The 24,508-nt window shown below is 37.3% G+C and overlaps 1 protein-coding gene across 4 annotated transcripts in view; it reads left to right on the top strand.

Moving 5' to 3' along the window:
- Positions 1 to 5,416: 5,416 nt before the first annotated feature.
- The window catches only part of clstn1 (calsyntenin 1), a 49,654-nt gene continuing 30,562 nt past the window's right edge, over positions 5,417 to 24,508 (top strand). For 2 of the 4 annotated variants that reach the window (XM_079802914.1, XM_079802916.1), the window contains exon 1: positions 5,540 to 5,846. In XM_079802914.1, the coding sequence (XP_079659040.1) occupies positions 5,765 to 5,846 (82 nt within the window). In that variant the 5' untranslated portion in view covers positions 5,540 to 5,764. Of the gene's footprint in view, positions 5,847 to 24,508 lie in introns of all 4 variants that reach the window. The other 2 variants (XM_079802917.1, XM_079802915.1) reach the window with 2 other exon arrangements.

The raw sequence follows: 24,508 nt of genomic DNA on the forward strand, positions 1-24,508 counted from the left end.
ACAGGAAGACCACTGTAATCAACAACAGAGTGTCATCCTTCCTTCGCCACCTAATGGAGTTTGAATGGAAAAACTTGGACTAGGTGAGACACTTTTTTAATAGGATATGTAATGTACACAGACACTTACGCTGCATTCACACAGGGCGTCATGCCGGTTAGAAATTTTGTCTGACCTGAGACAGCGCCAACGCCACGTGACAGTGACGTATGGCATCAAAGCACCGCGAGAGCGATTCGAGAGCAGTCGGCTAATACAGCCGGTGCAGTTTCTCCAGAGCGACTGCACGGACTTTGATGATGACACAGCTGTTCCACGATTGGCCAGATTCTCCGCATGACAGCGATCACATGTGTTTCGTGTTTATTCTAAAACCTTCAGTTCCTCTAATGCGCACAAATCTCTTTTTTATAACAGTTAAATCTCTTTTCATGTAGTTGCGTTGTTATATTGTCATGTTTATCAAAATAAAACAGATGAAAAACGTAGACCCCCACTTCATTGATAGTGTAGGCTTGTATGTTAACTTTATTCTTGTACAAACACACGCTGTATTAAGTAGTGCATAAAGTATTACATGACAAAAAATGTCTCTGAAACATCTGTGCATTGACAAATATTGCATTTATTTCACTTCAGCTGATAAAGTGTGCAAACACAGCGAGAGCGTCACTGCGGGAAGCAGAAAGTGTCAGACTTCACGTCTCCGTTTGCAGCTCCTCCCCGCCTGCACGCGGCTACTCTCGCCGATTGGTTGCATCCGGCCACAGCTGATGTCCAACACACCTTTCAACTTCTGCCGCTTGCAACGTGAGTGAAGCGACGCGACGGAACCCACAATTCAGTTCAGCAACGCATGACGTCAACCATTCAAAGTAAATGAGAAGCGTCCCGTGTGAATGCAGCATTAAGTTTGAGGATACCTTACTAAAGCTAATGCAGTATACATGTAATCCATCCTGCAATAAAAGGTTACATTGTTGTTTTTGATTAAATAGTTTGTGAAATCATGTTGAGGTGATTCAGTAATATTACTTTTTTGGAGCATGTAGTTTGTGCTGCTGCTACTATTATGTACTAACAGTTTTCTTTAGTTTTTTACTCAATATCAATTTTGTTAAGCTAATAACAGAGACACCTCTCTAATATGCAATCAGGTTCAGCATCACTACAAAGTACATTCTTCAAAATATTCATAACATTGAATCACCAGCTAAAACAAAAACTGAACATTTCATTTCACATCTTCATGAAGGCATTGCAGGACTGGATTAGACTAGACAGCATACGTTGAGCTAGGTGTACCTCAAAGTGTTAACTGTCTATAAAATAGTATTTTACCATTATGATGAATTGTAATGGGATTATTATTTTTTATTAAATTCCAACAGTGTAAAATGTTTGTGTATACTCAAATTGTATGACTAACTTCATATCATTCTTATCTAGAGGGACTTCTTGCCATAATGGAGCAGAATCCTGGTTCCTGTTTGAAATCATCCAATGTGGAAGATGACACAGATCGGTACAGACATGAAACTTGTGTTTGTGTTGTGTTGTGATAACTTGTTTCAGAATTAATTTGCTCTTTGTTTATATTTTATTCATGTATATGTGTATTTTGCACCAAAGTTACAGTATTCTTCAACCAACTATTTACAGTATTCTACCAACTATTTTCTGCAGAGTTTTTAAAATTGTAGCTCAAACAATAGTGTGTGGCGCTAGCAAGGTCATGGGTTCAATTCCCAGGGAAAACAAGAACTGACAAAATGTAAAATGTGTATCTTGAATGCAATGCAAGTCGTCTGCCAAATGCATAAATGTAAATGTAAATAAAATGTAAAATAAGTGATATTGAATGCACTCTGATTACTTTTATACATGATTTTCTGAAAATAAGATTTGATTCGAGGATGTTTTAAAGTGAACTTTTTCCACACATTTACATGTTTAAGTTAAAGCACTTAAAATGTTTTAAATAAAGAATTTTATATTTCATAATAATTGTCTGTTTGGATTACTTCTGTAGGATATATTAATGTAAGAATTAATGTAATTCAGTAAGTATTAATTATTGAATAGGATTAGGATTAATGCACTGTTAACCAAGGTTTACAGTAACAGTACTGTATTACAAAATTACAGTAACATGTAGTTACTGTAAACTGAAATGCGGTTATTGTACTGTAAATCTCAAATACAGTAACTTACTGGCAACAGTGTTGCCAGTAAGTTACTGTAAAATCTCTTATAAATGTCTAACAGTGTACTTTATTGATGTCTCTATACCGTTCTGGACCTTGAATGTGGTAGTTGCTTTGGATCTCTATGGAGGGACAGATTTCATAAAAAATATCTTCATTTGTGTTCTGAAGATGTTCTTATGAATTTTCATTTTTGGGTGAACCCTTTAAAGGGGTGGTAAACCACGATTTCACTATTCTAACTTAAGCTAGCGTGTAATGTTGCTGCTTTAGCATAAACAACATCTGCAAAGTTACAACGTTCAAAGTTTAAAGCAAAGGGAGATATTTGCTTTTAAAGAAATCCATTTCTAAGAACTACAGCAAACGGCCAGTAGGCGACTACACACATTCCTCCAGGGTTGGTGACATCAACAGGCTCAATATTTACATAAACCCCTCCTCCGAGAATATTAAATAAGGGGGGGTGAGGCCATTTTGTATCGCGGCGCTGTTGTGGTATAGTTAGGCTGGAGTGTTGTTGCCGCGATGCCGAGGAAACGCTGTTATTTTCATCCGGATTGCAGGTCTGGGGTACTTGCTTTGTTCAGCCTTCATAGGGACGGGTGCGTTGCAGAGCGTTTAACATACAACATGTTATATGCACCTGTGTATGAGACAGAAGGGAACAGGCACGTGCGGGGCTCCCTCCCGCAGCACATCTCACGGAGGGAAACTTTCACAATGTTCGCGAGTTCAACACCGGATTTGCACAACGTCAGCTGCATAAGACAAACACTGCCAGTGTGTGAATGCACGACGCGCGCGGGGCTCCCTCCCGCAGCACATTTCACAGAGGAAAACTTTCACAATGTTCGCGAGTTCAACACCGGATTTGCACAACGTCAGCTGCATAAGACAAACACTGCCAGTGTGTGAATGCACGACGCGCGCGGGGCTCCCTCCCGCAGCAGTTTTTCACGGAGGAAAACTTTCACAATGTTCGCGAGTTCAATACAGGATATGCACAACGGCTTGACCTGAAAGCTGGATTTACAAACAGAAGCTGTTTACGGGCCACAACCTGTAAGTCTGATTTATTTTTCATCGATGTGTTTTCCTGTAATAGGTTGTAGCAAGGAAGTAAACAGATGACAACACTGTTCTGCAAACCAGTCTGATAAATGCTTATTCATACTTAACGTTATCCGACGAACACCTATCGTTACAAACACTAACGTTAAAATCTCAACAGCGAACTTGGCATTAGTGTAAATGATTCTTTGATTAGAGCTTTTATGTATTATTTATCTACAGGCATGCTAAACATGGTTCTGTGTGTGATTTGGCTACTATAGTAAAGCCAGTGTTTAGTGTTTTGGGTTAATAGTTCTTGCGACAGATATTTGGCTATAATCGTTCTAAAAATACAAAAGTAACAGTGCCATTCAGTAGCGATTATAGATCCGCAGTCTTTACTCATTAGGACTGAACAGGTTCTGCTCGATCATCTTCACTAAAATGTTCTGGGTCTGATTCGGGCTCAGATTGGTGTGGTTTTATTGACGCCATCGTTTCTAATACTGACAAAAGCACAGTCTACCGGTAAGGTAAGGGGCGTGACGTTTCCGATAAACGTACACTGCGGTTAGCGAATCACAACACACTGGGCCAGCTAACCAATCTGAGCCCATTGCGTATTTTTGAGGGACTGGCTTCATACAACCCGGAAAGCATCAGACCGTTTTACAAGGAGGGACAGAGCAGTGTAGAATAAATGTCAAATATATGAAAAATAATGCTTTTTTTTTAAAAACGAAGCATTAACACATGTTACAGTGCACCCCACAAACACAATCAAGCCTTCAAAACAATGTGTTTTACCACCCCTTTAAAGCCACAATATGTCATTTTTCTCCGGGCCGCTTATTCAAAAATAAGGCCTGGATTTCGCAAAACTTTTATGATGCGGCAGACAACGTTTCCGTGTTGAAAGTTATTATAATGCTTCACTGTGCATTTGCTCGGCGGCTACTATGAGACACTTGCACACTGCAGTAAGTTAAATCAATATTAGGCATGGCAAAACATGGTACTCGCTCAATTTCTCTGGATTTAAACATTCTTGGAAACATTTGGGATAATGTAGGCTAAGTAATGTAATGTAACAAAATATAATGTAAAGTCAACAAAAATATTGTTCTAGTGGTTTTTGGATATATTTCCATCTCTTTAGCCAAGCATTCACATTATAATTATCTTTTTATACTACAGTTAAATCGGATCAAAAGCATTAATATAATATTCTGAACAGCAGCTACGCTAATCATTTCCCATCTGCTTTTCTGTTGTTATCTCGGGACACTAGTCCCGAGGTAAATAGTTCATCAGCTCCAGTTTGTATCCAGCCTCTCATGGAGACTTCGGATGCCCCTGTGATGAGACGACTCCACGCCTGTGAAGAGACGACTCAACGCCAGCGTTGTTATGGCCTAAATTAATACACGATTGATTAACTTTTTCGAACATTATTCTTTAACATTGTCTTTCTAACATTTTTACTGTACATCTATGAAATGCACTTTCTGTAAAGCTGCTTTGAAACAATGTGTATTGTGAAAAGCGCTATACAAATAAATTTGAATTGAATTGAATATTTTGAATCCCAAAATTTTACATATTGCACCTTTAAGTCAGCATGAGGATGAATTTTAAACAATTAAAACATTGTCATTTTGTTATGTCCCTCCCTAGTGCTATGTTGATTTCCTAATAAAAATGTTCCAAACAAAACATGTTCCCTTGCAGATTTTGTGGTAATTGGCAATCATTTTTATAGTTTTTCATGTTCCCCAACTTCACTATGCTGTTAACTAACAAAAATTTGCAAAAGCTATAGGTCCTAATTCTGCCTTCACATGATTATCGGGAAAAAATAGTAGTCGTGTGTCTACAAGAATAGACTAGCTAAGAATATCATGTAGGCCTACAACTTTCCATTTGTCAACTTGTAGGCCTATTTATGATAATTCCAGTAGCACGTGAATGGATATTATCACTAAAATATCCCATCTTGGTATAAAATTAACCTCCAGAAAACTATGATAATATCAAAATGATCGACACACCCTCATACAAGCTAACTCCCTGAGTTGACACTAAACCATAATAATCAGGGTGGATTAAGCTGTAAGGGATTGGAGAACACACTGTTTTACACGTACAAATTCACACACTGCATCTTTTTTTTTTACCAATCCACACCCTCTCTGTCTATCTGAGGTTGACTATGCAAAGGGCAAAGCGGGCGGCCCGCACTCCCACAATAACAGTCGTGACGTCAGCCCGTCACCGCTCCCGTTGGATGCAGCAGCGGAGCGGCGAGAGAGACTGAGCGGTGATTGAAAGAGAAGAGAGCTGAACGGCGGTGGCGGCAGCCATCTTAAAACTACCGCACTAATCCAAGATATACATCTTCTGGATATTTTTGCAACACTGAGCTAAATCTGATTTTATCGGGCGAGAGGAGTTAGAATAACACTGTTTAAGTCATTCGCTGTTTTTACTACGAAGGCGGGATGCGGATCCGTGGGGTGAAACCTTTCGCTTCTGCAGTCGGTCTGCTTTTAGGACTATTATGCGCGGTGGAGGCAGCCAAAGGTAAGAATCAGGACCCTATTTTTTAATTAATGAAAAGGTTAATATGTAAAAGTGTACCTCTTTAAAAAATATTCTCTGTTAGGCTATACGAAGATATTACTATAATTAAAATAATTGTAAAGATCCTGTAAGGGGTTTCTTGACAATGATGTGAAATAATCGCTCAGTCAGTGTGTGGATGTTGCGTTCATACATAGCAGTCTATTAAAAATCAATCTCTGCTCTAATTTCCCATCTCATACTAAAAAGATGTCATGGAATAATTGCCGTGGCCTGTCAGCTGTGAAATGTCCACTCTCTCTTACGGTTCCGCTTCACTTGACAGCTATTTTTGAGTGTCAATCCTTTAAAACAACGATATGGGCCAACACCCCGTGGCCAAGAAGACTTTAGCCTACAGCTATTTGTGTAACTACAGCAGAGCATATTGCTTGGGAAGCAAATATGTGTGCTTGATATATTTTTTTTTACCCCGTTCTCAAAGGCGGTTTGTACCATTTTTATACTATAACTAGTTGTTTGTGATTTTATATACCGATAAGATGAAGTGTGCAGTCCGCATTGCAGATCCTCTGTGGAATATATGTGGTCTGATTTTAAAAATTCATCTTTCAAATGGCTCACGCGCAGCTAAATATGACTGAAGGACATCGCTGCAGGTGCACGAGCAGACATTACAGCACTCACGCGGCGATATGCGAAACATTTGCATGTGAAACGCTAACGTTACCTTTCCAGAAATATCCTGCCTTGCAGTTTCCTTTTTTTCTTATAGATACAAGCTGTGAAGTTGAACTTGAATATGTGGATCTTATGAAAGAAATTGACAATTTAAAAGAACGATGTTGTTTTTTGTGCATGGGTCAATGACGTCTCTTTTTTGTGTCCAGATCAAATAAGATTTACAAAAATATATTGCAAAATGGTGAAGATTGTTTCATTTTCTTGATTTAAAAGTCAATTTGATATATTTTTGAGAGGCAATGTCAAAATTGCCTTCAGTTGTGTACACTTGAGTGTTCAAGGTACAAATAAAATATTTTAGTATACATTTTGCTTGATGGTTACACCACGTGACATTTTTAGAGTCATTGGGTCCTTTTTTGTAGAAAATTATATATATATGTGTTTTATATTCTTTCTTTTTTTTGTCATTGACCCACATTCAAAATCAAATCTTATGTATCATCATTCCTGTAGGGGTGCTAATAATTGTGCTAATAATTATGTTGTTGCCATGTGAGCTGGGAATGCATGGAGTCATGGACTAAGGCCATTAACACATAAGATAATTAGCCTCGTTTCATGGTTTGTGGTTCAATTCATGGATAAGACGTTATAATATATATTTTTATAACTTTTGATGTGACCATCTTAAAAGCTTCTGTAGCTTTTATCTTTAATAAAAAAGTTTGATTAGTGGGTTTCAATTGGTTTTATAAACAAAGATGCCATTGAAATCCAACATTGAATGGATTAATATTACCATGACCTTCATAGCACAACATTTTTAACATGACATTAGCTAATAGTAAAATTATGCAAATGCATAAACAACAACAGAAGTGTGGTTTACCAGGCTTTGGGGCAAATATTATATTAGTATTATCCATATTACAGTGACTATAGTGACTCTGAATTCAAATACTGTTGAGCTTGATTGGACACAAGGGCATTGATGTCAACATCAATTCATATCTTAGGGTTTTTCTCTTCTTTTTTCCAACTACAAATTGATAAGCATATTCACCCATAACCCTATCAGACCTTGCCACTGTTTCCATGCTTTATCAAGGCTTGTGTGTTTAAGTTGCTTTGGAGTCCAGATTAAAATCTATTTATATAGTTCCTAAAAATATATGCCTAAAACGCATATGATGATTACTATACTAAAGGACTCCTTGGATATCTGTGAATTTTGCTAGTTTTTCATCACTGGGAAATTGTGACAGCTTGACAGCCAAAAAATGTGTCACTATTCAGAGTAGCAGTTTTGATTTGTCTAATGGCTCATTTCCACCAAGCGGTACAGTACAATTTGGTAAGGTACACCCTGATCCGGCTTGCCTTACTTGATAGGCGTGGTGTATGCCTGGAAAGTAGTATCAGCCTCAGACATCACGCCCACAGATCGTTGGCTTAAACGTCTGATGCATATGACACACTTATCTGGAAACACTTCAAGAGTTTCAAAGTCATCATCTGAATTCTACAGGATGTCTGCGAGACGTGTGTGTTCAGTAAACTTGCACAACGTTCTTGAATGAATCATTTATAGATGCTAGGCATGTGCCGGTATCACATTTTCATGTTGCGATTAATTGCTGAAGCTTTTATCACGGTATACGGTATTATCACGATATTGAAATAAGTTGCAAAAAAAGTGTTGTCATACTATAACAGCAAAAAGAACCGAACATTTAAATACAATAAAGCAATACGCAATTAAATATTAAAACAGATTAAAGTGCAAAAGAATTATAAAGAACAATAGGTAACACTTTACAATAAGGTCTCACTAGTTAATGCATAACATTAACAAAGAGCGAATAGCTACATTGTTTACAGTTATTATTCTTTTATAACGTTAGTTAAAAAAAAAAAAAAAATCCGGTCCATTTAATAATACAGTTACAACTTTTGATTTTAATAATGTGTTATTAAATGCTGAAATTTACATTTAACTAAGATTAATAAATGCTTTAGAATTTGTAATTGTCAGTTTGTTAATGAATGAACTAATGTTAAATAATAGAGCCTTATTGTAAAGTGTGTGACTGAACAACAAAGAATCAGAACCTATTTAAACAATATCTAAATATCTTATACAATATAAGTCTTTAAGTATGAAGTATTTTGTGATGTGATGACGAGCACCGTAGTGAATACAGAACGGCTGTGTGTTTAGTAGTGTTTGTTTACTAGGGTTACCGGGGAAACGGCTGCATTTCTGCTGTTCCGTCAGCGCCCTCTGCTGTCGGAGAGTGGGAATGTGCACTTTTCAGCGCATCTCCTTCACTCGTTCCGCTCATGTTGGTTTTGTTTACATCAGTGCGCATTCCCCTTTGACGTGTTGTTCATTTTAAACGGTTGATGGGTAAAGTATTCTTAAAATTCATTCTAAAAATCGGAATAATTCGTAATAAATAATTATTTACGGTATTTTGAAGTGCCCACGATAACAATATTGTGCATGTTCATTATTGTGATATATCGTATTACCGGATACCGGCACATGTTTAATAGATGCACTCCGGTCTCTTATTGCAGGGACATCAACTTTATATTTTCACTCTCCTAAACATGTCGCGGAACAAAATGAACTGTGATTGGTTGCGTCGTGTCAGTCAAACGTCTGCCATCAGTCTGAAGGTCTACCCGAGACTAGCCGGAAAGTAGCGATTGACATCACTTGATATGCTTGGTGTATGCCTGAAAGTAGCAATCAATGTCATTTTCGCGCGAATAAGAAAGCGACTCTGTAAACAACAATGGAGGACATACAGCAGATCACAAGACAAGCTTTTATTGTGCTTCAACTGTGCCCATTGTCTTGTCAATCCCCAAGTGACGATTCTCTGTCAACCAATCAACGTTCTGTAGTGATTCTAGCTACACCTTTTAGGTACCGGACTACTGTGCTAGGTACCCCAACAGAAGGGTGCCAAAAAAGTGGTACGGTTCGGGATTTGGTACCATTAACAACTTCTGACAATTGAAACTGAAATAATTGTGTACCGTGCTGTACTATTCTGTACTGTAGCTACCGTTCGGTGGAAATGAGCCATAGAATTCACAAGCAAGCAAAGTCTTCTACTTTCTCTCTTTTACAGAGTCTCTGTATTCACATATTTAAATGTCCGCCTCCACACAGGATGACCATGGCTGCGTCCGAAATCGCATACTTCCCTACTATATAGTAGGCGAAAAACATGTGACAAAACAAGTATGTCCGAATTCACAGTACTCATAAAAGAGTGGACAAAAAGTACCCAGATGACCTACTATTTCTGGCGATATTCCAAAGTGTGCATACGAGGATGGACACTTTACTATCCCACGAGGCCATGGGGGAGAGGATTTGTGAATGGCAGTAAAGCGACGCAACTAGGTCACATGATAATGACAGCATGGTGAATGCAGTACGTCCGGATTAAATTCACACTTAAGACATTCATAAAGAACATACTTTTTTTTAGTACTCGCAAAGTAAGTATGTATTCAAAATAAGTACCTTCCCAAGAGAGTATGCAATTTCGGAGACAGCCCATGTCTCACTGACTCACAGTGTTTATAAAAGCCTTAAATAACTTTATTACCATTGATGCATTTGACAGGCTCTCTTTGAGTGTGACTAGCTTTGTTTAAACACACCTGCTCACTTCCCTGCTGTTATCAGTTTAGTGAAAACCCCACCTTCTCATGTGGATTACAAACCCCTGCAAATGGTCATGAGATGTCTAGCATGCTCTAAAGTTATATCAGGTTCTTTTAGTGGACATCTTTACAGTTTGATTATAAAACTCCTCTGAAGGCTGCCATATTTTTGTTTCTGAAGGATGGCGAGAGATTAATTACCACATTAATTCAAGCTGTGTGCTCACAAAAGCAGTTGCCAGGGAGGAAATGTCTGACTGTCAAATACCACCTTCTGACTTCAGACCATTAATTAGCTTATACATCACTAACAAGTGGTGTGGCAGAAGGAATGGGACTAATATAAAAATAATAAACTGTATGAAATAAAAAAGAAGTGTCTTCGATTTTCATAATTTTCAAATCAAGACATGACCATGTCATCTTCACTAGGTCCAGTGTGGGTCACTCAAGACTCTATTGATAGACGAAGTTCCTCCTTTCTGTCTTATATCAAGTTGAAATGTTTTATATAATAATTACAATTTTATGGATTGTGATTGACCTTGTGTTTGCCATGTTAGTAGCAAACTTAAACTCGCAAAGCAGTAGCAGATTTTGTGTGAAGGATTCTTTTTTTCCATTGATGTAATAACGAAGGTTCAGTCAGATTAGATCTTTGGAAAGTTAGAGTAACTTGCTCTCTATCGCAGCTTATAAGTGTGATTTATTACTACAATATGGCTCCTATAGTGACAGATGGGGATTTGATTAGTACAAACTTTAAAAAAACAATTGTTAGGGAAGAATATCCATAGCTACTAATAGATCCCTTAAGCAGTTCACAACATTTCAGATTGAAGGAGATCTTGTATAAACAGCTGCTTGTTTGACTCTTGTGCCCCTCGGTCAAATGTTTTGCTTGTTTCAGCAAAGTGAATCCTGTAGCAGAATGTCTTAACTTACAGATGGCTTGATGGATAATTTCTCAGGATTCTTCTCATAGGAACTAAACACTTTTGAAGTGTTGGTTTTGTAGATAGCCAGACACCCATTAGCAGCTCTCTGCTTCGATGTGAGCTTTGGAGGGCCCATTAATTCTAGTAACCGTGCGAAGAGAATTCACACAGCATAGAGGATGGATAAAATAAGCTGCGCAGACTTTCTCTCAGGAGGAGGTAGTGGACTCATTGTTCCTGTGAAGCAAGGAACACACAGGGACTGTTGTCGATGCACGCTGTTAGAACTTAATTAATGGTAGGCTTTTAGAGTTTATTTGAAGTGTTTGGCTGATTCATTTGTTTTTATGCGAATCATATCTGTTAAAGATATTCTGGGTTGTTTTTGTCCTTTTTTAGTTTCTCTTTCGCCTCTTCCACCCTCTGAATGCGATTGTTTAATGGCTGAGAACCAAAGTTTCATATGTTGTGCTATTTATTCATGGATTTTATACTCTGGGAAACAAAGGGTCCCTTGGCCCGAGAGCTCAGAGCCGCGTGCCGCAATAAACACGTCACAATGTGCCCACTGTTTGACGTAACTCAGAATTATTTGACTTATGTACCAATCTCGAATTCCAAGAACTTTGTAAGCATAACAGTGAACAGAGCATCTGTTTTTTCCTTCTTTTTTTTTAAATGCTGCATTTTCATTTTTGGTGCAGCCAGTGTGGTAGAAATTCACTTAGACAATCAGCTCTTATTCCTCGTGGCGTCTGGGCAGTCAGTGGTAATTTCATTGGCCCCTTCACGAGCTGAATTGAGTCAGTGATCTGTCAAGAATAGGTCATTACGTACTAAATATAAGGTCTGGCTCTTTGACTCGCATGGTAGCGGGGTGACTCCTATTGTTGATCTTCCTAAAACAACATGCTGCATTTGAAGTAAACTGGTCAAATCATGAGTTTGTGTTTGTATATTGGTGTTCTGCTGAGGGATGTGCAAAACAATATTTTCAAAATCGATTAGAAGGTTGGATGGTTGAACGAATAGTCATGGTTTCAGGTTTATCTGGCCCCAGCTAGACGTGCTTCTTAGAGGGGACATAACAGTCCAAACGGCGTTGTCTTTTTTACACATGCGCTAAAATACATATTTAAATTGTTAAACTTTAAGAAACCATTCAAAAGTGTGGGGTCAGTAAGGTTTTTTTAAAAGAAAATACAGTGGTAAAAGATCACGGTAAAGCTGAATTTTCAGCAGCCATTAATCCAGTGTCACATGATCCTTCAGAAATCATTCTAATATGCTGATTTCATGTTCAATAAGCATTTCTAATTATCAATGTTGAAAACGGTTGTGTTGCTTACTATTTTTGTGGAAACCATAATACATGTTTTCAGGACTCTTTGATGACTAGAAAGTTCAAGAGAGCAGCATTTATTTGAAATAGAAATCTTTAAATTTTTAATTTTGATCAATGTTATGCATTTAAAAAAAAAAAAAGCATGTTACTTACCCTGCTCCTACTGACTGAATATTATTATTATATGCATTCTAGGTGATAATATGATATAATATTATAGGCTTATATATGTTATATTTTATATAAGAAAAAGATAAAAACCATTGTAATTGGGTGAAATGTTTGTTACTGATGCTCAATATGACCAGTGGAGTGCGTCTTCAGCTGTATATAGATACTATTCAGGTTTTAAAGAGAAATCTTTTTCTTGGTCACTCGGGAAGAAACAGAACAAAAGGATGAAGAACATTCTTCAGTGCCTTAAAAATGAGACCTTAATGTAGACCCAATAGAAACCTATTTGGTCAGTAACCCTACCCATAACATTATTACCTGCTTACATTTCAGGTCAACCCAGTCCACACACTGAGTGCTCGGAAAAGAGCCCATCCATTCAGTGTGTGTCAGGGTTTTTGCGCTTTGTTTAGCCTGATAAATGTGTCCCTCTGCTATTCAGTGCCTCATCGCGTCAGCACCAGTGCTCCATGGGAACAGGTAACCAGAGAGTAGGTGTTACCTGTGTATAGAGATCTGTGCAGCCTGGCCTCCGGAGACATGAAAAGCAGCCCTGTGTTCTATGGCTACGGCTCATTTTCACTCTCACTGGGCCTTTGTGCGCTCCATACTGAGCTGTGATTGAGCACCATTCACACCGCCCTGCCCCCACCCTCACTGAAAACGCCAAGGCCTTGTTGTGCTGTAGCGACTGCTCTGGTGGACAAACAGATACTTCCTTGAGTACACATTGACCCTCTGCTTTGGCTTGACTATGAACCCCTCCTACTGGGAGATATTTTGGTCAGTAGATCCCAGAGATTTCCCCTGTGTGTCTACAGGGTCTTGAACTTCAATGAACAATCAATTCCCTGATTGTTAAGGCCCTTTGTAACGGGCAGTAGCTCTTTTTTGTTTGCAAAAAAGTGTTGCTGTCAACCAACTTGACCAACTGGAAACTTGTGAAGTCTGTGTTTTAATACATTTCAAGAAGTTAAGACAATTAGCTGCTCATTCTCCCTGCAGAACATAACAATGATGATCATTATAAATATTTACAAGCTGAATCATTATGATGGGTCTGAGCATTATCTATCTTGGCCGTGAAGTAATTTGTAACATTTTCATTGGTGAACATTTGCATTGTAGAGCTCCAGACTGAGACTAAAATGACTGTAAATGTGTTCATATTTTTTAAATTAATAACTCAGTTACTTAATTTAGTCTGCATTGGTGAGAGTAGGGAAAATCCATAAGTGGATTTGTCAGTTATTGTATTGATAAAAGATGTTTTAGCACGCAATTATGAAGCTGTGATGTCTGATTCGAGAACAAATGGCTCTTATGAACCAGTTATTTTAATGAGGCAGTTAAAAATGAATGAAACGACCCTCAAACATGCTTGCAAACATGCCGCCCTTTAAAGGGATAGTTCACCCCAAAACGAAATGTTTATATTTATCTGCTTACCCCCAGTGCATCCAAGATGTAGGTGTCTTTGTTTCTTCAGTAGAACACAAATGAAGATTTTTAACTCCAACCGTTGCAGTGTGATAGTCGTATAATGCATGTCAATGGGGATATTTTAGAGTATGAGAGCAATGAGAGTAAAAACACATAGACATACGAATCCTTATTAAACCATGCGGCTCGTGGCGACACATTGATGTCTTAAGACACGAAACGATCGGTTTCTGCGAGAAACCGAACAGTATTTATGTTATTTTTTTACCTCTTATCAGACGAATGTCATCTACTATTCCCAGCGCCATAACTTCCGGCGAATACGGTCAAAATACTGCCGCGATCAAAGATATATATATATATATATACGTAGATGCCTCGTTCGACCAATCCGCGCAGGCACTAATGTGGAATCTATGTATATATCTATGATCGCCCCGGTATTTTGCATGTATTTTGACCTTATTCGCCGGAAGTGATGGCGCGGGGACGGCTGATGCAGAGCCATAGAAAAAAATTAAATACATTTTAAAATATGTATATTTTTCTTACACAAACGCATCGGTTCGCTTCAGAAGGCCTTCATTAACACCCCAGAGCCGCGTGGAGCACATTATTTGACGGACAGATGCATTTTTTTATGGACTTCAAAAACAGAGCAACTATTACTGCTATTATAATGCTTGGATTAGCCAGAACATTTTTAATATAACTCAGATTTTATTCGTCTAAAAGAATAACGTCATATACACCTCGGATGACTTGAGGGTGAGTAAATCATGGGATAGTTTTCATTTTTGGGTGAACTATCCCTTTAAGGTTAAGGTTAGGGTGTAGACTAGAGTAGGATTATGGGTTAAGGCCAAAGTATACTTCACTTTCACTTCATAGCGTACAGTGCGCGTGATGCAAATTTGTGTCATCAGAAGAGTATGCTCATCCTGAACGCACACGGCCAGATTTTTGTAACAATGCTTACTTTCTATGCGCAGGTTGCTGGTGCACATTAAATCTTTTGGCAGTATTTACATGGGTTACATGGGATACGAATGCATCGAACGCCTGTGTACGCGTACGAGTCAAAAGAAGTATACTTTGCAAGGCTGTGCGTTTGACTGTGCGCATACGCTTGTGTACGCATAAAAGAAACAGTATACTTTCGTCTCTAGTGTTAGTTGTAGCATTGTGTAGGCAATCAGCCTTGTGATTGTCCTGACCAATGAAATCTTTAGAATCAGCTGCAGGACGGAGTTTGTACTGATCTGGTTTGGGGGGGGGAATCACATGTTTCACTCTGGTGTGAACATATTCATATTGTATATTTAAAAATAATTAAATATTATATAAAATATATTTTTATATATGTGTATACTTTATAGAATTTATAGAATTTATTGCTGTATATAATTCAATAATGTTCTAATCCTCCAACTAAAAATTTAGTTTGATTCCTAAACATTTCATTTTAGCATTGAGATTTAGGATGCCATCATGAGCAAAACGCCATTTCAGTTGTTCTGGGGATGTTGTATCAGTCATTCAGTGATTTCCTAGCAGGCCATTCATTGTATTGGCCCATTGTCCTGCATTCTTCGCATGAGAATGCGGCCTGCTCAGCAAAGACGTCAAACCACGGCAACAAATTGGGGATGATTCTTCAAAAAGAAGCAGTCTTTGTCAGGAGTAAATGCAAATCCATCAAGTGCGAAAGCCAATCCATTTTTCAAGTCTGCCGAGGTGTAGATCAGTACTTATCATTTACTACCACAGATAGACCTTGAATTGTGAAGCAGCTGTGAGAATTCGCAGCTCGTTCGCACTCGGGGTGAGAACGGAGGTGTCTGTTGTGTTAATTGTCAAAGGTTGCGGTAGATCACAATCTGGGAGGGATCACTGTCACGAAAAGTTTTCTGGGTCATACTGACCAGAAATAGCCATCCCTTGTTAAACCGTTTAAATGTGCCGTATGCGTACAGGAGGAAGCCCATTTGAAGCTTTCTTTCAGATGATTTTGTTGCCCAGTTGCCATATACATGGCTTGAGGGATTCTAGCAGATGGATGAACAAGCACGGCTGACACTGTAACCTTTGGCCTCCCCTCATCAATCAAATCATAATGCAAGAAACACACATTCACACTCTCAATTCAGATATCATTCCGTCTCGCAAACCATTTTAAGAAACCCATTCACCAGTGCGTCCCCAACCCCCCACGTCAAATAATGGCCAAAATTAGGCTGTACAAAGCATGTTGCTTAATTGCTTTATGCTTGTGGGTTACCAAGCTATCAGCAAATTAATTACTTCCGTTTGCCATTATTGAAGACTGTTAGCCTTGTAGAGTAATGCATGCCTGAATAATTACAGGAAAAAGTCTTGTTAGTTTTCTTTTGGATGCCACCATCCAACAAGTGATATTTGCAAATCTGCCACAACATCGATGTAATTAAATTTAAGTTAAAATATGCAACTGCAAAAGATTGATAGGCTTGTGTTCAATAATATGGAAGCTAAATATTTATTAGTAAAGCTATGGTTTATGTCTTTTCCATGCTTTCGTCAGTCACAATAATGTAATGTCTTATTGTCTTTGTGTTATCTATATTTACAAAAATTAATAAATGCGATTTAGTGGGATAAATTAGTTGGTCAAATGTAATGTTGAGTTATTTTGAGTTAATAAGTTATTAAATGAATACTTTTTTATGCTTAATTTCAATTATCTTAATTATGTTCTTAATGTGCACTACCGTTTAAAAGCGAATGTTCCTTGAATAATTGTAATTTTTTGATTGGATGCTCTCCTATTATTATCAATGTTGAAATTTTTTTTTTTCAGGATTCTTTGATGAATAAAAAAGTTTTAAAGAACAGCATTTATTTAAAATAGAAATCTTCTTTACTGGTACTTTTTCAACTTTACAAAAACTGTAGTTTAACTATTTAAAAAATAATTATTTAAAAACAATAATCAGCTTTTCATATTTTTGGCTCTGTTTTTTGTTGCTATAAGGATTTTATCTATAAAACTGTATAAAAATGTTCTCACATGCCTATAATAATTAAGTCAGTGCTGTGTTCTCATAGCCGTCTTTGCTGTAAACTTTTGACTTAAGCATGTGTGACACCACAGCACTTTGTAAAGTCTGTGACCTTGTAAGTGAATGAAACAGGAGCATCTCATTATGGGATTAGGTGTCAGTGGGTTTACATGATGGCTAACAGGATTGCGTGCCAGGCATAGCACAATAGTGCCTGACCCGGACCCCCCATCTGCAGTCAGCTCATGCTGTCTGGCCAGAGCCACTGCAATAATATTTTTCATCGATCAGATAACGTAGCGATAGCTGCACATGGCCTGTGTCCCAGCCGGTCACGGTGACGCAATCTGACTGGATGGCTGTGCTGCATAAAGCATGAAAAAGACTGTGACTAGGCGATTCTATGCTTGCCAACTCCAATATGTAGCTTGGAATGTGTTTGGATATTAAGCCGCCGGCTTGTTCTGGATGTCTCCGCTTCACTTAAACAGACAGGGTTTGTTTAGCCTCTTAGACATACATGCAAAAAATATGCGCAGGAGCTGGTTAGTTCTTCAGTATTAGTCTATGATCTTCTAATCTTGGGTTTTGCTGAGATGGAGGCAGTTCCAGGCCTCATCATTCGGGCTGCATCATTAGCCACTAATTTGTGCCTGCTAGCATTCAAAAGATTTGATTACGGCTAAATGGCTTAATTTGCGGATATTATCCAAATGACTGTAATCTGGAGAATGGATGGTGGCAAACGGTTTGTGCTTGTCAAATACTAATAATGTTTTCTGCAATTGTGAAAAGTAGGTGGTCTTTCTCTAATGTTATTATCTGTTAAAGGTGAAGGGTTGGAATTTCTTTGCTACATTTCCATTGTCACCCAATGTAATGATTAAATAACTGATAATAATAATATATAAATAATAAAAAAATATATAAGACATACAAATATATTATATATGAGCAATATCACATGACAGTGCGATATGGCTGTATATCAGCACTGCTGTTATAATCACAGCGTGCTGATATACAGCCATATTGCACGGCTACGATTGTGTTTATACCACAGTTCGACGCCACAAGTAATAAACATCTGATAGTATTCATTCTTCAGGTCGATGTCCATAATATTATATCCATTATAAAAAAATTACGGATACACCATATTGGATTTTTGCCGATATCCGATATGCCGATATTTTTCAACTCATTTTGGCCGATGCCGATATATGTTTATTTTTTCCCTTTGTTTGGAAACCATTTTTTTTTTCATTCTGGTTTCAGATTTCTGAGGTCTCCTTACTAAAAGGATACTTGTTGAAGATAAATAAATGTTAATAAAGTTCTTTTTATAATAAAAGTTTATTAAAAGCGCTGAAAATAACAATAATAAAGTCAGTGATTTTTCATCCCAGACAGATGCAGTTGTAACCTAAATATTTTATTTTTGGATTTTTGGTTTGTGCACATGAAGTGGGGGGGGCATGGCATCAGTTGATGCTGTATTTAGCTTCAAATAAATAAAAAAATACAATTATTTTAGTGATCCTTGGATTCTTTTTCAGCATCCATTTCATAAAATGTTATTACAGATTAATAAACTGTATATAAAAGTATTTAATTTACAAGTGTCATTTTTGTGCTTTGACATAATTACAGCTTTATTTATTCAGAAAAAGAAGCAACTTATATTTATTTGTGTATTCTACTTTTCCTACGCCTTTAAATAGGCTATATATAACATTCTATAGGGCAGGCACTAGGACCTGGAGGAGCTTCTGCTGCTGTGGAGGCTGAGTGCTAGAGGTTGTGCTTGTTTTGGACTAGTTTTGTTGTGAAAACCTGGCAATCCTGCGTTGATTCACAAATTCAAGGCAGCATTTAAAAACTGTCAATATAAATCACCATACATGCAATGTATATGCTTGTTTTCACGTCAAGAATGATCACACTGCTGACGTGATTGTATCGCTATAGCACTCCTTGCACACGTGAGTAATTGCAAGCTCATAAGACGTTATCATATCGGCAAGGCATATCGGCATAATTTTTCATATCGCCGATGCCGATTTTTATATTTTAAGCGTTTATCGGCCAATTCCGATGTTGTGCCAATAATATCGTGCATCCCTATAAAAAAATCAGTTTGAATGTCCGCTGTGCCTAGAAAGCAGTAGTTTTCCTTAAAGGGATAGTTCACCCAAAAATGAAAATTACCCCATCATTTACTCACCCTCAAGCCATCCTAGGTGTACATGACATTCTTTTTTCAGACGAATACAATCGGAGTTATATTAAAAATGTTCTGGCTAATCCAAGCGTTATAATGGCAGTGAATGGCAGCCCAAAATTTGAAGCCCAAAATAGTGCATCCATCATTATAAAAGTACTCCACACGGCTCCAGGAGGTTAATAAAGGCCTTGTGAAGGGAATCGATGGGTTTGTGTAAGAGAAATATCCATATGTAAAACAATATAAAATAAAATAAAATATCTAGCTTCCGCCAGACCTCCTTCTGTATTCAACTTACGAAGAAAGTGTAACGCCTCTCGCAGTTCAAAAGAGTTACGCTTTTTTTGTATGTATATCCATAATCAAAAATCAGTTTGAATGTTTGTTGAGCCTAGAAAGCGATAGTTTTACTTAAAGGGATAGTTCACCCAAACTGGCCTTTATTAACCTCCTGGAGCTGTGTGGATTACGTTTATAATGGATAAATGTACTATTTTGTGCTTCAAATTTTGAGCTGCCATTCACTGCCATTACAATGCTTGAGCCATTATAATTAGCCAGGACATTTTTCAATATAGCTCTGATTGTATTCGTCTGAAAGAAGAATATCATATACACCTAGGATGGCTTGAGGGTGAGTACATTTTGGGATAATTTTCATTTTTGTGTGAACTATCCCTTTAACTTTTAAAAGTTAAGAGGATTCCCATGACGGCACTTAAACAACTTCCTTTTTCTGACCAGAGAGTCAGAGACTCGCTCATAAAGACAGTCTTTGTTGCCATCTAATGGCGTAATAATGTAACTTTCACTGAAGTCCATATCACGATCACTAACGGACCCTTTCTATATACCAAATACAGCATATTATTTATACAATATAATATTTATTGAACAAAAATATTTAAAATAACAACAATAGCCTTTATAAAAAACAATAAGAAATAAACACAAGCAACCAATTCAGTCAAATGTACAAAAGCATCACTCTAGTACAAGATTTAAGGTAAATATAGTCTAAATATAAAGTTATGAACCTTAACTTTGCCTTTAGCCAAATCGATTTTTTTTCTTTGGAACAAGTAATAGACTAATAAGACCAAAGATTGCCCATTTGATATAACCCAAATTAATTATATCCATTTGAACACTATCGACATAAGAGCCAGCGCCAAATTCCTGAAGGACTGGCCAAGATGAAGCTGTATATTATATTATATTATATTATATTATATTATATTATATTATATTATATTATATTATATTATATTATATTATATTATATTATATTATATTATATTATATTATATTATATTAATTATATTATATTATATTATATTATATTATATTATATTATATTATATTATATTAATTATATTATTTCTTTTCTTTTCCAGTATGCTATGGCTTCAGACTTCAAATAAACATGTAACTCATCTTTAAACATGCTGTCGCTGTATCTGCCTGAATGAAAATTGATTGAACTGCGATCAGTGATCTCACATATTTACTCCACTGTGCTCATGTGTCAGTGCTGCTCTAATGCACCAGTTACATAATATTGATTTACATGGCTTTCATCATAAAACACTATGCTGTAACATCCTCTTCAGATAAAACTGAGTGTGTTTCCATCTGTAGCCTTTAACCACTTGTCTCAACACTTTACATTTCTACTGTTGTCATTATGAAATCATATTTTTGGTGTTTTGTCATCATTTGTGGCCTATTTATCGAACAATTCTCCCCGTTATAGTTCTTTGTCACAGTTGCTTTGTGTTGTTGCTGCGCCAAGATCTAAAGTGTTTCGATACAAAATGGATGTAAAAACACCCAACTGGCTTCCTGCCGTCCCAAACGGTTGCCTTGTGCCAGAGCTGCAGGGCTTAGAAATGATATCAACCACATCAGAGCTCGTTCAGTAATCAGATTCATTCTCCGCCAGCCTGGTGTTAACCAGCCCTTCCTCTTTGATACCCGCTCATTTAGTTTAGTTTATTGAAGACCAGACGTCAGTGTGGGCTTTTCAAACATAAGCTGTTTTTAATGGTTCATTCAGGGCTTCAAGAAAGTTTAAAGAAGAAAATAATTGCAGTTTGATTGGTAAATGTGTTTTTGGTAAGAGAAGGAGTGATATGTGTACCATATGTTTTTTGAGTGTGTGTAGGAGTGTCGCCAGTGTTTAGCAGGTGTTTGGCTGCTGTGTTTAGTGGTTTTCTTTAGCTGGGATCGGTGCCATGACTGAATGCGCTCCAAGAGGTCTCAAGGACCCTTATTGAGATGTCTCAAAATAAAGACTCATTCATTAAATTGTCTAGATGCCCATAGAGTATCTTTATAATTCCCACTTGGTTTGTGAACAGGTTCTTAGTGAGGAGTATCTCTTTTATGTTAATGTGTGATGATAACGTTGTTATCAGTATGTTTGTTCTTTGGCAGAAGGGTTTGTGAGTACAAACAGTTCTTTGTCAGCGTAAACCCAGCTTAACCTCACTCGGTTACAAATATCCCACATTGCTGCTTTGATTTACTTTCTATTACTTAGTAGGACTTTTTAAGGCATTTTCAAATTGGGTAGCTTAGCTTTCTTAAGTGGGTGTACTGACTGAGGAACCCAAGCCATAGGGACCACAATATAATAAGCTGTGTTTCTATCTAATTTGCAAATAAAATTTTTCCAGAAAAATTTAATTATTTGACAAATCAATTTGTGAATAAGACTGCCATGTGTTCAAGAGAACAAAATCATCACTTCCAGGAGAACTGGCGGAAAATTGAAATGGAAGCTGCAGCCACTTACAAAATCATGGTGGCTCATTTCTTAAATAAATATAATAAATTACTTGCACTTTAGAGTTCGCTTTATGTTTGCTAGCAGTCAGCAAATGACAGGTTTGGCTTCAGCATTTGAAAATGGCCAGAATATATACAGTGAGGAAAATAAGTATTTGAACACTCTGCTATTTTGCAAGTTCTCCCACTTAGAAATCATGGAGGGGTCTGAAATTATCATCGTAGGTGCATGTCCACTGTGAGAGACATAATCTAAAAAAAAAAAAATCCAGAAATCATAATGTATGATTTTTTAAACTATTTATTTGTATGACAGCTGCAAATAAGTATTTGAACACCTGAGAAAATCAGCTAGAATTCTGACCCTCAAAGACCTGTTAGTCTGCCTTTAAAATGTCCACCTCCACTCCATTTATTATCCTAAATTAGATGCACCTGTTTGAGGTCGTTATTTTTGAGTCATATGACTTTCCCAGAGTTTATACATTTTTATTTTGCAGGCTGTTCAAAATTTCGGGTCTGTAAGATTTTTTAAAATACAGTAAAAACAGTAATATGTGAAATACAATTGCAATTTACAATTGCAAATGTGTTTACAAGTCATTAAAATATGCAGATTTGGTGCAAAAGAAACATTTCTTATTTTTATCAATGTTGAAAACAGCTGATTAATGTTTTTGTGGAAACCATTTTACATTTTCCCAGGATATTTTGATGAATAGAAAGTAGTTGTTGAGACTTTAGTTTGGGGTGGGTTATTTTTATCTGCACAAACCCACCTAGTAACCAACTATTATCTCCAAGGCATCCTTAGACCATTCTAAGTCAGCATCTTAGCATCTTGGCGTCTAGTTTTGCACGAGCAACAACCACACTTCTTAACACTTCTTCAGAATTTACACTGTAAAAATGTGTTTTACAATATTATTTTAGTTGTTTTACATCCATATTTCACGTTTAATTTAATTTATACCATAGTCTGTCTGAATATGATATTCTGATTAATTGGAAGGTTTGCAAAACTGTTTAATGCACAGGTTTCAATTCAGTTTAATTACTGTTTTACTGAAACACACACACACAGAAACCTGTCAACACTGCCCTGCAAATGTTATAAATAAAGTAGCTTCGCTACTGAGGATCTTTCTCTCTGGTTTCTACAGGATTTTTTTCAATGTAGTTAGATAACACACATGCTTGGTTAAAAATAGCTTTTAATTTTCCCCAAAAGTGTTCATGATGTCCAAGGTAACATGAGCAGATTCTTTAACAAATCAAATCACAGTCAAGTGAAGTAAACAATGTATGATATGTTCTCAGCCTGTTTTTCTGTTATTTGAAGCATTATGTCCCAGCTTGCCCTTTGAACATGTGACTGACCTCGGCTCTTAAGGTTTTATAAACCTGGGATTTTAAAGCAGATTATCAGGATAGTCTGGTCTGACAATCTGTCCAGGGACAACGAGCAGCAGCAGTAGCACCACTCTTGGGTCACGTGAATCCACTTTGCTAAGACGATTTATGAGCCAGATCACAAATTTCACAGACAATACCAAGTCCTGGCCGTCCTCCCAGCTCTCTTTGCACTGAATACATACAGCGTTAGAATCATGTGTTTGTAGCATTGATAGACATGTACAATCGTTGGTTCCTGAATCATGCAGTTTTGAATCACAAGTGTATTGCAGCTGAAAATTAACAGGGTAAAGAAACATGAAAATGAAGCGACAATTCTGTCAAGCATACTATTTTCCTGAAGGTGTGAAATTGGATGAGGCGTGTAATGTGAACGGAGGTGAGCGTTATGATGATATTGCTGTGGAGGTTATATCCTTCAATTAGTGTCAGTGATCAGGCTTCTGCCTGCGGGGTGAGACGCAAGACACCGGTGCAGAGAAACCGCGGTGAAGCCAATAAATCATCTGTATTCGCTCCAGCAGCTGCACTCTGTGCACATTTTTTTTTTTCAGACAGCAATTTTCTGAACAGTATGGATGGATGGGAGCTGTTAGCACAGTGGATGTTAAAGAGTTTGCATGCACAAGAGTCATATTATATACAGTAACTGGTAGGGGTGTAATGATACCCTCATATCACGATACTAAACTAACGATACAATATTATTGTGATACTCCAAGATATGGTAAAAGGTTAACAGGAAATGTACTGTTGATTTAAAATGCAAAATTTGGTATTACATTGGGAGTAGAAATGAATAGGCTTGGGCTGAATCCGAAATCGCCCCCTATACCCTCAAATAGGGCATAATTTGAGGGGACAGCCATTTGTAGTGGTGTCCGAAACCATAGTGGACATTATTGAGT

Source organism: Gobio gobio, assembly GCF_949357685.1.
Source record: "Gobio gobio genome assembly, chromosome: 21".
NCBI lineage: Eukaryota > Metazoa > Chordata > Actinopteri > Cypriniformes > Gobionidae > Gobio > Gobio gobio.